This window comes from Ochotona princeps, chromosome 30 (assembly GCF_030435755.1).
Source record: "Ochotona princeps isolate mOchPri1 chromosome 30, mOchPri1.hap1, whole genome shotgun sequence".
Lineage (NCBI taxonomy): Eukaryota > Metazoa > Chordata > Mammalia > Lagomorpha > Ochotonidae > Ochotona > Ochotona princeps.
The window spans coordinates 2,811,273-2,826,021 of NC_080861.1; the positions used below are offsets into that span (position 1 = coordinate 2,811,273).

Sequence of the window (14,749 nt, forward strand, 5' to 3'; positions counted from 1 at the left end):
GCAATAGCATTTATTTTGAAGTGCCATAAGTGATATATTTATTGCTCAATTGAAGTCTTTATAGGTGAACTATACATAGTACAATATAGGGTTAATATAGGGATGAAAAGTGTTAAAACAAAATTAGGTTTGTCCAGAGGCTTATTTTAGTAATTTCATAAAGGAAAATGAGAGTAGCCATGTGTAAGTATAATTATAAGTTAAAAATCCTACGGTTGGAAGTGTGTCAGAATTGATCTGCGGAAATGTAGCTGCTCATCGGGTCACAGGTTCGCTGTGAGTTAGGTGTGAGTGCAGCAGTGGACATTTGTTGTCCTACTCTGTGTGCAATTACAATATGAAGTAATTGGAATGATTGAGTAGGTTTTAGTCTAGGGAGAAACTGGAAAAGCTCTTTAATATTTGTAGCATGGAATTGATGGCTTACTTGTGCTGTGCTGTTGTTTTTCTGTAGCAAGGGGAAGTCAGGCTGAAGTGCTTGAAAGCTCTCCAGACTCTGTATACCAACAGAGAGTTATTCCCCAAGTTGGAGCTGTTCACCAACCGATTCAAGGTAAGCGTCAGGAACGAGGGAGGTTTTGACACTATAGATGTTAGTTGTAACTGGTTTAGCAAATGCATTATTGTACCAAGCATTTGTTTTAGATGCTTTAGGGCATAATTCTTTAATTCTATATTAAATAGATGGATAACTGTTTTCAAGGTAGTACCAACCTTTGAAAGAAGGCTACCCTGCCAAAAATAAAACTTTCTTTATGTCTTTATGAACAGATTCTCCAAGTTAATGTATAATTGTCATAGTGTTAGTAAATGAGATTTTTAACTTAACAATAAATAAATCAGGAAACTGTCTTTGTGCGACTGGGGACTTAGTATGGGTTCAAGTCTGAAGCAGTTTTATCTGTCACTGGCATTGCACATACACCCCTAGAATATTGAGGGGACTTCAAAACTTGTGTAAAAGTAGAGTCAAAATATATTTATTCTTGTGTAAAAATAGGATATTCTTGCATAGCTTTATTGTAATATTCATTTTCCATGAACATTTTAGGATCCCTATATATTACCTTAAGGTTTTTCCTGACTCCTGTTTCTGTTTCGTTTATTACACTTTTTTTTTTTAGGATCGCATCGTATCAATGACACTTGATAAAGAATATGATGTTGCTGTGGAAGCTATTCGGTTGGTTACTCTGATCCTTCAGTAAGTATAGTATCAGTTAACACTTTATCCAAGGTTAAAGCACTCGTGCATTTCCGCATTAAATCCTGTTTGACATGATAAGTTTTGTTTTGTTGATCTATTTTTTGTTGATCAATGCAGTCTTATATTTAACTCCTCATTAAGATTTTCGATGTGTCAAGAATAAATTTGACATATACCCCCCCCCCCACTCTAGGTCAACTTTTAAAACACCTTGATAAAATACTGTCATTTTCCTGTTCTGAAATAAATTGTGTGTTACTGAGATCAATTCCTCCTTGAAATTTTAAGTGTTTCACTAGTTGCATGTGATTTTTTAGTTCCTTTCTTGAAAGAGGTTTTTCTGTTTTTTTTTTCTTTTATATTTCTTTAAAACATTTTAATTGTCTTGCAGCTGTTTTACACTGTACATTGTATTTATCAGTGTACAATATCATTTAATATGCATGTGCACAAAGTATAATCACGTAAGAATAAGTGATATGGTGTATCATAGATGCTTTTGTTAAATTGAAATTTCTATTACCATTTTTGAAATATTCAGTTTTTATCAACTGTAGCTATCTTACTAAATTATAGAATATTCAAAGGTTTTTCTGCTCTCCAACAATCACCCTCCGTACCCATAAAAATCTTTTTGATTTTTTTATCTACCCCAACCCTATACCATTCTGAAGCTCTGGTAGCCACTTTTATTCTTACTTCTGTGAGATCAGGTTTTTTAGCTGCCACAGGTAGGTGACAATGTACAGGTTGTGTGTTTTCTCAGGCTTATATCTATTAGCATAATGTCCAGTTATTCTGTTCATGTTATTGTAAATAACAATTTTTTTCTTATGGGTGAATAATATTTCATTGGGTGTGGAGAGGTACTTGAAAAAATTTGTGATGGGATGGTTCATGTGGCACAGTGTTAGGGCACTGTCTGGGTTGTCTGTGTCCTGTGCCAGAGTGCCTTGGGTCGACTCTGACCTCCACTCTTGGTCCTGCTTCTCCTGATGGCCTGAAAACAGAGGGTGATGGCTCGGGTGCTTACGTCCTTGCTGCCCGTGTGGGCCTGCAGCTTCATCCTCGACTCAGCCCCGTCTGTTGCAAGCATTTTGGGAGAAAACCATCCTCTCGCTTTCTCTCCCTTCCCTCCAAATCTCACATTAGTCTCTCAGATAAGATAAAAATTATGCAGAATTGAGTAAGTGTTTATTTTATTTTATTTAATTTTTTTTTAAGATTTATTATTATTGGAAAGCCAGATATACAGAGAGGAGGCGAGACAGAGAGGAAGATCTTCCGTCTGATGTTTCACTCCCCAAGTGAGCCGCAACGGCCGATGCTGTGCCGATCCGATGCTGGGAACCAGGAACCTCCTCCAGGTCTCCCACACGGGTGCAGGGTCCCAAAGCCTTGGGCCGTCCTCGACTGCTTTCCCAGGCCACAAGCAGAGAGCTGGATGGGAAGTGGAGGTGCCAGGATTAGAACCGGCGCCCATATGGGATCCCGGGGCGTTCAAGGCAAGGACTTCAGCCATTAGGCCACGCCGCCGGGCCCGTAAGTGTTTATTTTAGAACACTATTTTGAAATTGGATTATATAGTGTCTTCATAATAAATTTTCTACATAAATTTTGAAGGTCCTTCCTTTAATTTCACAAAACTTTTATTCTGTTTTTTCATGGAATTTCTGCAAGTAGCCCTATGTATGAAGAGTCATTGTGATTATATGTGGCTAGAAGACTGAACAGTTTGTATTTTCTGAATTTTACATACTGATTAATCATCTTACAGTTATAAGGAAATATTCCTTTTGGAGTAAGATAAAATAAAAAATCAAAGTCAATATACAGTGAGCTTTCATAATATTCAAAATGTAAGTCAAGGTAAGACTGAAGCTGCACATTTGTTTTGTGCTGTTCCTGTGTTTCAGTGGCAGTGAAGAAGCCCTTTCTAACGAGGACTGTGAAAATGTCTACCACTTGGTGTACTCAGCACATCGCCCTGTCGCAGTGGCAGCTGGAGAGTTCCTTCACAAAAAGTGAGCTCATCGCCTGAAGACAATGTTTGGTTGTTATTTGTAGAAGACTTAGTGATGGAGCACAGTGCTGAGTCCATTTTCAGTTCTAGGATCTATAATACCTCGTAGCCTAGGTACACATTAGGAACTGTGTCACTTAAAATGATGTTCCCTAAAACCTGCTCCTTTTCTTTGAAATCTGAAAGGATGGGTCCCACTTAGGAGTGTGAAGTAGAGATTGCCAAAGTGGATGATCTATCCATAAGCTCCCTAGATAATCAGTATACCATGCTCACCCTCCCCCTTTAAGATTCTGAGTTCAGGGATCCACTCTTCTGCACTGTTCTTGAGACACCTCTGTGAACTCCCATACTTGCTGTCAGAGTTCCTGGGTCAGGCCTTGGCTGCTGTTTCCAGTGTGGCTTCTTCCTGATGCACATTCCGTGGGGTAGCAGGTTCGGCTCAAAGACTTGGGTCTGTGCTGTCCGCGTGGATACCTGGAGTGAGGTCCGGATTACTGAATTTGGCCTGGCTCAGGTTATTGCAGCCATTTGGGGAATGAATCAGTGCATAAACATTCTGTCTTTCTGCCCTTCAAATAAAACCAAAATAAATGTTTAATTATAAAAAAACCCTGAGTTACCTTCTTAACACTTGTAGTCTAAATGTAAAATACTGCCACCTTCAGAATGCCTCCCAGATTTGTGTGATTTCTTTTTCCTCTTCTATTCACTGAGATAAAGATTATTTTAATCAGTTATTCTTAGTAACGTATGTACAGTTGCAACTTAGCTTTAAAAAAAATACCCTCACTTATAGGAAAAATACAGAACTGATGAGTCCGTTAATGTGAACAGTTCTGTGAAGCACATTTTGGGTCAGGATTTATTACTGTATATGTTCTATAATTTTTAGTAGATTGATTTATTCTTAAAATATTCTTATCTGCATGTGGCCTGTTTCATGTTTTGTGTTTTAGTCCACAGTTTTGTACTGAAGTCCGTCATGTACTGATTTAGGAGTATGCTGAAGCATACATTTCAGGCATGCCCTCAGCAGCTGTTCTGTGGGATGATTAGCTTTGACCCTGAGTGTCTGCATCAGGGCTGCAGCACCTGCTCCTTGTGGGACCTCTCACAGCGGAAAGAGCTGTCCCTGTGTGGAAAATCCTGCTGACTGGTCATCGTTGTAGAGAGAGCAAAGAGGGAAAAAATGAAAGATTTCAGGCAGGAGTTTCATAGTGACATATTGAATTTGCCAGTGACTTGGTTTTGGTGGCTTGCAGAATGAAGTTATCTGCTTATTTATCATGAGATATTGTTTGCACAGACATAAAAGATGTACTTCAGACTTAAATTACTGTTACAAGAATTACTTTTTAATATCTACTTAAGTTTTCCAAAAGTTTTTTTCAGAAAGTATTGCTTGTAGAGCTTTAAAAAAAATGTAAGCTATAGAGGTCCGTTCTATATGGAATGTAGACCATAAACTAGAGTGGTTGAGTTAGACCTCTTTATCTGCCTTATATTTTCATTTTAAAAGAGAAATAGGCACAGGGAGATGTTCTGTCTCCTGACTTCCCCAAATGCCTGCATTAGCCAGAAACTTCCATCTGGGAGGCAAGTACCCAGTACTTGAGCTATTACTTATTTCCAGTGAGTAGATCCAGGGTGCGAAACCAGACGTCTGATAAAAAGGATGCAGGCATCCCCAGCGCAAGCTCAGTGCTGTGCCAGATACTCATCATGTTGTATTTTTCCAAGTTTGTGATATTTACTAGAATTTTTAAAAATCAGTATGTTACATAAAATGCAGAAAAGTAAATCTCTGTGAAAACAAAGTTATTTCTTGGGCAAATAAATGAAAGCTTCACTGTGTTATGCACATTTTAGGCCATTGCTCTGTAGAAATTCATGATTTGTTCTTTTAGATTTTTTGATTATCTCTTTTTGTTTTTAATTTTTATCCACTTGAGGAAGGAAGGGGGAGGGAGGGAGCATGCTGCCATCCTCTGGGTCACTACAGATGCTGGACCAGCCAGGACTTCCGCTGAAGCAGACATGCCTGGCCAGCACACATGGGAGCATTTGGGGAGTGGATCAGCAAGTGGGAGGTCTCCCTTTCTATCTCTGTCCCCTTCGTGATCTATTCAGACAAGTGAAACTATGTGATGTTTTAATTAAAAAGGAAAAGTTATGAAGAGCGGACATTTAATGGAACGGCTAAACCATCACGTAGGCAATTTTCCATCCCGATGGAAGGTCTCAGGTTTGAGTCCAAGCTCCACTTACGCTCTCAGCTTCCTGCTGATGGCAGGACTGCAGATGACGCCCAGGAACTTGAGTTCCAGGGTCCTGCCTTCCGTCTGGCCAAGCCCTGGGTGGGTCAGGCATTTGAGGAGAGAACCATCCTATGGAACATCTCTGCCGTTAAACTATTAAATATGAATTTTTATCATTGCTTGCAAATTTGGAAAACACTACAATTACATTATTATAGTTACAAATTGCAGTTGTAAATCTATATGTAAAGCAAAAGAAATCAGTTGATAATTACCTACTCTATCAATGCAGAATAATAACAGCATTTCCATTTCATAAATATTTGGACATTGCTTAGCACATCAGTAAGAATTTTGTATATCATTGACCTGTTAAGTTGCTTCGATAGAACCATTTTTTGGCCTGGAAAGTATCAGTTACCTGTTCGTATTGAAATAGATGATCTGACCTGATCCTGTTGCTTCTCTCTTTTTACTCAATGTGTGTAGTGAAGGAAGAAAATCCATATCCGTGTGCATTTGTAATCTTCTGGTTTGATTTGTTTAGATTGTTTAGCAGACATGATCCACAAGCTGAAGAAGCATTAGCGAAAAGGAGGGGAAGGAACAGTCCAAACGGGAACCTCATCAGGATGCTCGTTCTGTTCTTTCTTGAAAGTGAGGTAAACAATGCTGGGTGTTACTTATCTTGTTTCATGTTGCATATTAAGTAAAAACTGTCATTTGATTCATTAAGTTTTTAATCATATGATGACACATCCATTTTTATGAGTGTCTTCCATGGGTTGCTTGCTTATGCAATTAGTACTCTATTGTGTTGGGAAAGCTTCTGAAATGCGTGTAGGTGTGGATCGACTCTTGTTCTGTAATACTGAATACTGGGTTTTTTTGTTTGTTTTTCTTGAATTTTTCCCTATGGCCTTTAAATCATATTGTTTAAACAGTTTATTAAAAGTTGTCAGACTGTTACAACAATCATTTTTAAACTTAGATTATTTAATAAGGACACTGAAAACTCCGAATTCATGTATTTAATTTATCGTACACGTCTTGTAAGTTATTTAAACAGTTTTAGAATTAAAACTCATCATGTTGTATCTACAAAGATCTATTCTCACAGTTGAGCATTTTGAGCTGCTTGCCTAGTTGGTACTTTCTATTTCCTTCTGAGCTGAACCTAAAAAACTTGTGATTGAATGAACTGGTTGGTTTAGAAAGAGTAAAAATGTGGCCGGCACTGTTGTGTGGTGGGTTGAGCCACTGCTTGTACTGCCAACATTCCATGTGGGTGCCAGTTCCAATCCCAGCTGCTTCACTTTTGTTCCAGCTTTGTGCTGATGTACCTGGGAAAGCAATGAAAGACGGCCTAAGTGTTTCTCTGTGCATACGTGGAAAACCCAGAAGATACTCTGGGCTCTCGGCTTTGGCCTGGTGCAATGGCAGCCGTTTGGGAAGCAGAGGATGTTCTCTCGTTGCTCCTTTGTCCCTCCTTCACTCTTTGTATAGCTCTGCTTTTCAAATGAATGAGTCTTTTTAAAGAACTACTGAAAATAGATTTAGGAAACCAGTAAAGAAGTAAAATCTAGGATTCTTAATTTTGTTTGGAACAATATTTTTTTTTTGTACTGGAGTATCTGGGAAGAAGAGAAATTTAAGAGTTTTGGGGTGGGAGAACAGAGCTGTCGCCAGTGACGCCAACACTCCATGTGGTGCCAGTTCATGCTTGCCTGACCACTGATCCTCCTGCTTACTGAGGGCCTGGGAGTTCTTCATACTGGCCTGGCCACTGAATCACCTCCCTGCTAAGGGCCTGGGAAAAGCAGGGAGACGACTCATATATTTGGATTCCTGCACCCGCAGGAGAAACCCCGATGAAATTCCAAGTTTCTGGCTTTGGCCTGGCCCAGCCCGGCCCTGACTATTGGAACCATCTAGGATGTAAACTAGGGAATGGAATATATCTCTCTCCTTTTCTCTGTAACTATGGGTTTAAAATTTTTTTAAAACAGAAAAAGATTCTTACTCAATTGTGAAAGTGCTAGAGGGTCTCTGTAGGAGTCAGGAAGAAGATCCTAAAGCAACTGTATGACAAGTGAGGCCTGAATGACATGGTAGGATAAAGCAAGAAAAAAAGTGGTGGAGAAGTTGCTGATGTTTTCTTCATTGGGGAATCAGTAAACAGTAAAGTGAAAACCAACTGGAGAGTTGAATTTGAATAGCAATCATGTATGTAACCGTAATGTTTTAAATGTGCATGCAAATCACCGGGGATTCCTGTTAAAATGCCAGCGTTGATTTAGTGACATTTGAATGTGACCTTAGAGTCTATATTTCTACAACGTTCTAGGATGAAGTTTTTTCTTCAAAGCCAAATAGAATTTTGCTTACAGAGCAGTTGTGGCTATATTACACAATGAAATACAGTATGTGAATTTAAAAGAATAAAACCCTAAATATCAAATAACTATCATACTGAGGGTAGGCCATTCAAATTATTATAAGTGTCCTCTAGGCTTGGGAGGAATGGTATGTATCAGAATGCAGGGAACATTTGGTTCAGCAGTTATCACTGCTTGGGGCAGCCCATCCCTTACAGCAGTGCCTAGGTCTGATCCAGCCAGCTTCCAACTAAAGCAGATCCTGGGAGGCAGCAGAAGATAGCTGAAGAACTCAGGTACCTTTCGCTTAGTGAAAGTCCAGCTGGAGTATCAGGGTCTTGTCGTCTGCCTGGCCTAAACCTATTCAACTGTTGTGTGAAAAGAAGTCTCATGTCAAAGATGACTCTAATGGCAGAGCAGTTTCAGATGTTTTAGGGATGAAATATGCAAATATTATATACTGTTAAAAATTTAGGAAATATGATCTTGACTAGTTGAATCTTTTTTTCGTTAATTAAATGAGATTTTTTTATTTCTGAAAGTTGATGGACTTTGTTAAGATATATGACCTTAATTTTACGTGGATTTTAGTTTAAAGCAATACTCTATATATTTAGTATTCTGAGATATTACTACTGTATCCCTGTGTTATTGCTAGTGTAAGATATATTTGATTCTGTTATGACATTCTTATTAGCACCAAAAGCAACTACAAATCATATGTTAAGAGTTTCATGTTGATTCATAGTGGTGGTTATACTGGTCTTTATGCTGTGCACTGCTTCACCGAAAACATCCTTTTTGAAAATCTTTTCTTCCCACCCTGAAAGAGCTTGTTGTTATTTCTAACTGGTTCATGAAAATTGTGTTTACAGAGTACCATAAAAATGTTTTAAAGCTTATATACATTGTGTAAAGTTTAAATCTATTATCTCATTTATTGTCTCTTTGTAGTAGAAGTAGTCAAAATTCTCACAGCTTTTCTAAGAAAAGCGTGCATTGTTATCTGTAGTCAGTCTGCTGTGCAGTAGCCTATGTCTTTTCTCCTGTGTGCTGTGATTCATACCCATTCATCAACTTGTTCCATTCACGCTTACTGTTTGCCCCAATTTCTGGTCACTACCATTGTGCTTTCAACTTACACATACCAACTTTTAAAAATTCTACATATGAACAAGTTCATACAGTTCTTTCTCTGGGTTATTTCATTTAACATTATACACTGTAGTTCCATTGGTATAGTTGCTAATGACAGGATTTCATTCTTTTATGGAGGAATAATATTTCAAGTGTTTTATAATTATCCACAAAATCTTTAGCTGTTACATGTGTATACACATGGAGCTGAATGCGAATTGAAGTCATATTGATTTTTGTAAGATTTATTTATTTTTATTTGAAAGAAAGATTTATAGGGAGGAGAGAGAGATCTTCCACAGACTGGTTCACTCACCAGATGGCCACGTGACCAGAGCTGGGCTGACCTGAGACCAGGAGTTTGGAGTTTCCTCTGGTCTTCCCTGTGAGCGCAGGGCCCCAAGGACTTGGCCATCCTGTACTGCTTTCCCAGTCCGTGAGTGGAAGCTGAATCAGAAGTGGAGCAGCCAGGACAAGAACTGGTGCCCTTGTGTGATGCTGGCCTACCATGCCACCACCCAGATTGATTTTATTTTAAATGATGAATGTATTTCTTTGAATGATACCCTGTCAGGGAGAGGCAGAGTTAACGGAGGGTAAAGGAGAGTCAGCTGTCTTCCACCCTGGGCTCACTCCCTCGGTGGCCACAGCGGGCTGCACAGGCTGAAACCAGGAGCCTAGAACTCTGTTGAGGTCTTCCGTGTTCGAAGCAGGGGGCATTTGGAATGCTGGCATTGCAGGGTGTGGCTTAACCCCTGCACCACAACACCATCCTGTGGAATCGTACTCTTACAGTGCGGTGAAGTTCTGATTGTATCTTTACCTGACCTCTCCTTCGTTTGATTGTAACACAAGTTATTGAGTGAAATTTTACTAATGCATGAAATGTTAAATTTAAAAAACTCTTTAGGTACCAAATTTAAAATGAGTTTGTTACAAATGAGTTGATAGACCACTAACTGGGATTAATTTCATCGTTGTGTTACTGAAATTTGGAATAGTAAAGTATTAATATAATTATAAGATGTTAAGTTGAAGGAGATTAATAGTTCAAATAAAATAATGGAAATTACTAAATTTATGTAAAATAGTTACCAGTTTATATTTTTCTGTCAAGTGTTTTTAGGTTATCACAATCTTTATGATAGTCATTGATTTAAAGCAGCAAAATACCTTGTATTTTAGATGCTTGCTAAATAGCAACGTATTGGTACTTGAATGTAATCAGTCCAAATTTCACCATAATTTATTGTACAAACTATGATGCTTTTCAGAAGACATCGAAACCATTAATCTGAAGCAGAAACAATCATCCAGAATGTTGCTGGTCAGTGTGGAATTAAAATCATTTTGCTCGTAGTAATATGGAGAGAAGAGGAATCATGATACTTATTTAACGCAGAAAATTGACATACTGGTTTATCAAATTTCCTCAAAATGTTCAGCTGTATACCATGATTGATAACTTATGATTTTTGCTCACTTTTTTTCTTAAAAATGTTCTTCAGCAATCACCACTGACTAGCTATATTTCAGTAGGAGTGAAGACTTGATGTGAATGTGTTTAGGAATCTTAATTTCTTGAGAAGATTTGCATGAGGTAATTTTTTCTTTAAAGATGTCAGTTTAAAACACCATTGATTTGTGAACTCCTTTGTTTATTTAAAGTGTCTGCAGAAACATTGGAAGGCAGGGAAAATGAAAAATAAAATATTTAGGAGTAGGGCTATAGTGACATTATGCTGCTCTGCCTGCAACACCAGCATCGCAGAGGGTGCAGGCTCAAGTCCTGGCTACTCCATTTTCAAGCCAGTTCTCTGCGCATGGTCTGGGAAAGCAGTGGAGAATGGCTCAGGTCCTTTTCTACCCACGTTGGAGATCTGAAAAGCAGTTCCTGGCTCCTGGATTCAGATGGACTCAGCTCCAGCCTTTGCAGCTATTTGGGTTGTAAACCAGCTAATGAAAGATCTGTCTCTCCTCCTGTCTTTAAAGTCTCCGTTTCAAATAAGAATAAATAAATCTCTAAAGAGATATTTAGGAATTACTTTGAACCCAATAAAGGTAAATCATAAATAAAAAGGTATAATGAAGTCGCCAGGAAAATAAGATTACTTTGTTTTAATAAAAGCTTCGAGAAATGCTTCCGAGTCCTAGAAGGATAAAAGCTACCTACCTATAGGTTCTTCTCCAAGGTTTAATTGGCAAGTGATGGAGAATTTTTTTTTTAAAGGTTTATTCATTTTTTTTATTACAGCCAGATATACACAGAGGAGGAGAGACAGAGAGGAAGATTCTCCGTCCGATGATTCACTCCCCAAGTGAGCCGCAACGGGCCGGTGCGCGATGCCGGGAACCTGGAACCTCTTCCAGGTCTCCCACGCGGGTGCAGGGTCCCAAAGCTTTGGGCCGTCCTCAACTGCTTTCCCAGGCCACAAGCAGGGAGCTGGATGGGAAGTGGAGCTGCCGGGACTAGAACCGGCGCCCATATGGGATCCCGGGGCGTTAAAGGCGAGGACTTAAGCTGCTAGGCCATGCCGCCGGGCCCAAGTGATGGAGAATTTAATGTGAAGTGTCTGACAATAAATGTTTGTTTACTGTGAGAGCATGGATTCCAAACAGTATGTTCAAGAGTCATGACCATCTGAAAATCTGGATAAAGGTGGGAATTTGACCTAGCAATCATGATGCAAATATCCCACATTCGAATGCCTGGCTGTGATTACTTGTTCTAGTTCCTGACTCCAAATTCTTGCTGATGCAGACTTTCAGAGACAGCGGTGTCTCAAATTAATTAAGCAAATTAGAATGGCACAGGAATGCATTGAATCAAATGGAAATAAGTATGGGAAAGAGGGAAGGTGGATTTATTCATGCTTCTGACCCTAAAGGAAGGAAAAGCTTGTGAAGTAAGAAAGGAAGGGTAGCATAGCTGGCTAAGCTGCCGGCTGTTCCACCAGCGCCGTGTGGGTGCCAGCTCATGGACTGTCTGCCCCACTTGTGGTCTAGCTTCTTTCTAATAGCCTTAGAAAGCAACAGAAGATGGCCCAGGGTTTTGGGTCCCTACCACCTTTGTGGGAGACCTAAATGAAGCTGCTGGTTTCAAAAGCTGGCCCAGCCCTAGCTGCTACAACCACCTGGGCAGCAAACCAGCAGGTGGAAGACTTATCTCTATCTTTCCCTCCCTGTAACTCTGACTTTCAAATAAATAAATAAACTTTTAAAAAAGAGTAGTGACTCATTTTCTTGACAAGAAAAGCAAAAGAATAGTAACAGCCAGACAACTGTGAGTAGTGATAAGTGACTTACATGGAGCTTATAATTTCAGAAATTTTGCTAACTAGCAATTTTTTGGTTGTTTTCACACCTGCAAATGGTGTTGAACTGGGAAATCCCTAGTGTTACTACTGTAAATGTTTTTTAAAATAATTTTTACATACTGTATCTACATTATTAACAATGGACTATAAATACACATTAAATTCTAAATGGTTCTTCAAGCCATCGAGACCACGCCATTTTCAGCTATAAAGAAAATGGTTCATTAACTGAAAATATTTCAAGTTTATTTCTTAAATGCCATTTAGTCACACTTGACTTGTTAATTTTAGTTACATGAGCATGCGGCCTACTTGGTGGACAGCTTGTGGGAGAGCTCTCAAGAACTGCTCAAAGACTGGGAGTGTATGACGGAGTTGCTGTTAGAAGAACCCGTGCAAGGAGAGGAAGGTACAGTATTTCTGTGTGTTTAATATATTGTTTCCAGTGTTAATGTGCCATAATATATATCGCTTGGAAATGAATAAATGCCAAGTATGCAATTTGTGTTTTTGTCAAAAGAATACTTTCTTGTAATAAGCCAAGAAGCCAAGATAGAAACCACATTGGCAGGTTAAGCCACACTTATAATGCTGACTCCTGTATCTGGGCATCCTTTCTGATTTCTGCTGAGCTGCAGTCCAGCTTCCTGCTGCTTTCTCTGAGAAAGCAGTGGAGATTGCCCGTGTCCCTGTTCCCATGCGCCCACATGGGAGACCTAGTTAGAATTCCCAGCTGTTGGCCTTGGCCTGACCAAGCCTTTGTTGCAGTCAGTTAGAGAATAAATCAGCTGATTGAAGATCTGTTGTTCTTTCTTTCCCTCTGTCACTCTGCCTCTAAGTAAGTTAGTGAGGAGGAGAGGGCCCTTCCTGCTGCTGAGCTGAGAGGCCCTCTGCTTCCCCTACTTACTAGATTAAGCACCAGCTGCACTCTGGGTTCGTTTCACTTTGTGACCGTAGTATTATAAAAGTACATTTTGGATTTTTTGCTCTTTATTTACTCAGAGTGGCTCTAAGTTCAGCAACCCCATGAGTTCTAATTAATCTCATTATCTTATGATTTCCTGACTAAATCAGTTCTTCTTCTATGCACTGCCACCTGATCAATATGTGAGCAAAGGGTTGTATTCCATCATTTTTCTTCTCTTGTTTATGGCACCAAATTAGTAAATTACTAAAGATGGTTTGAACTTACTATTTCTGATTTCCAGGTCGTGCGCGCGTGTGTGTGTGTGTATCTTATGCTCTGTAGGGTTATTTCCTAGAAGGGTGGCAGAAGACTCCCCAAAGAGGTATCCTTTCTTATTGTTAGCTTTTTTATTGTTATGTAAATCTTATGTAAGCCAATAAATGGCAAACTTTGAATCAACAAGGTAATTTCAGTGCATTTACTCGTAATATGTACATAGTTTATATTCTATGAGGTGATCTGTGGTTTAAATTCAGTTGACATTGGGTTTCCTTGACCTCGACTGTGGAGATTGGAGCTGGTTGGATGTGGTTTTGGCTAGCAAAATGATGAGATGGGAACATTAAAATCTCTGAAAATGTTGCCACTAACTTATTTTAAAACTAACTAGAAATTAAACTATGCTTTACGTAGATGAAGTATTATAAAATTCTAATGAAGAAAAGTCAAGTTAAACACTTGTAGATGTAGGACTAAAATTTGAGAAAATATACTTTGTTAAATACTCCCAAAATCAACTTAGATCACAATACCTTAACTATCTTACAGTGTTTTTCAGGAACTATTTTGTGTCTGTTTGGGTGTGTGCATTCTCAGAATAATTTTATTACTGGATTAAGTTTTATGTGGCCTGAGTTTTTGTTTATAGCTGTGCCATTAGATCAGTACAGCCAAGTTGAAACTTCTCTGGGTCTCAGTTTCTTCAATATAAACGGAGCAACTGTAAATAAATAGTTTTCTTTGGCAATTTCTGATGCTAAAATTCTGTAATTCAGCTGATGCGTAAAGTAAATGTGAATAAATTATTCAAAGCAAAAATAGTTACCGGTTCATCATCTTAAAATTTGGTGAGACCTGGGTCATTGCCAGCAGGCTCAGCTGCTCCTGTTTTGCCAACATCTGCTGTGGCTGGAGTTTGATTCCTTGCTTTTTGACTTTGAATCCAACTCCCTTTTAATGCACCTGCTAACAGAGGAAGTTGGCCCAAGGGCTTGAGCTTCTGCATTCAGAGTGAGACCTAAAAGGAGCTTCTGTCAGCACCCTAGTCCACTTTCAGCAATTGTTATCATTTAGGAAGTGAACTGATAAATGGAAGATTCATTTTGTCTCTTTCTCACTCTTTCTCATTCTGCCTCCCAAATAAATAAATATCTAGAAAGAAAAAAATTCAGTACTGGCCAGTGTTGTGCCGCACTGAGGTTACACCACTTCTTTGGACCCCAGTCTCCTTTGTCAGTGT

At 39.0% G+C, this 14,749-nt stretch overlaps 1 protein-coding gene across 3 annotated transcripts in view; it reads left to right on the plus strand.

Annotated features, from left to right (window-relative positions):
* Window positions 1-14,749, plus strand: part of STAG1 (STAG1 cohesin complex component) — a 235,254-nt gene that overhangs the window by 175,373 nt on the left and 45,132 nt on the right. For all 3 annotated transcript variants that reach the window (XM_004588335.4, XM_058657275.1, XM_058657277.1), the window contains exons 12-16: window positions 455-553; window positions 1,125-1,204; window positions 3,124-3,231; window positions 6,039-6,153; window positions 12,615-12,732. In XM_004588335.4, the coding sequence (XP_004588392.2) occupies window positions 455-553; window positions 1,125-1,204; window positions 3,124-3,231; window positions 6,039-6,153; window positions 12,615-12,732 (520 nt within the window). The remainder of the gene's footprint in view (window positions 1-454; window positions 554-1,124; window positions 1,205-3,123; window positions 3,232-6,038; window positions 6,154-12,614; window positions 12,733-14,749) is intronic.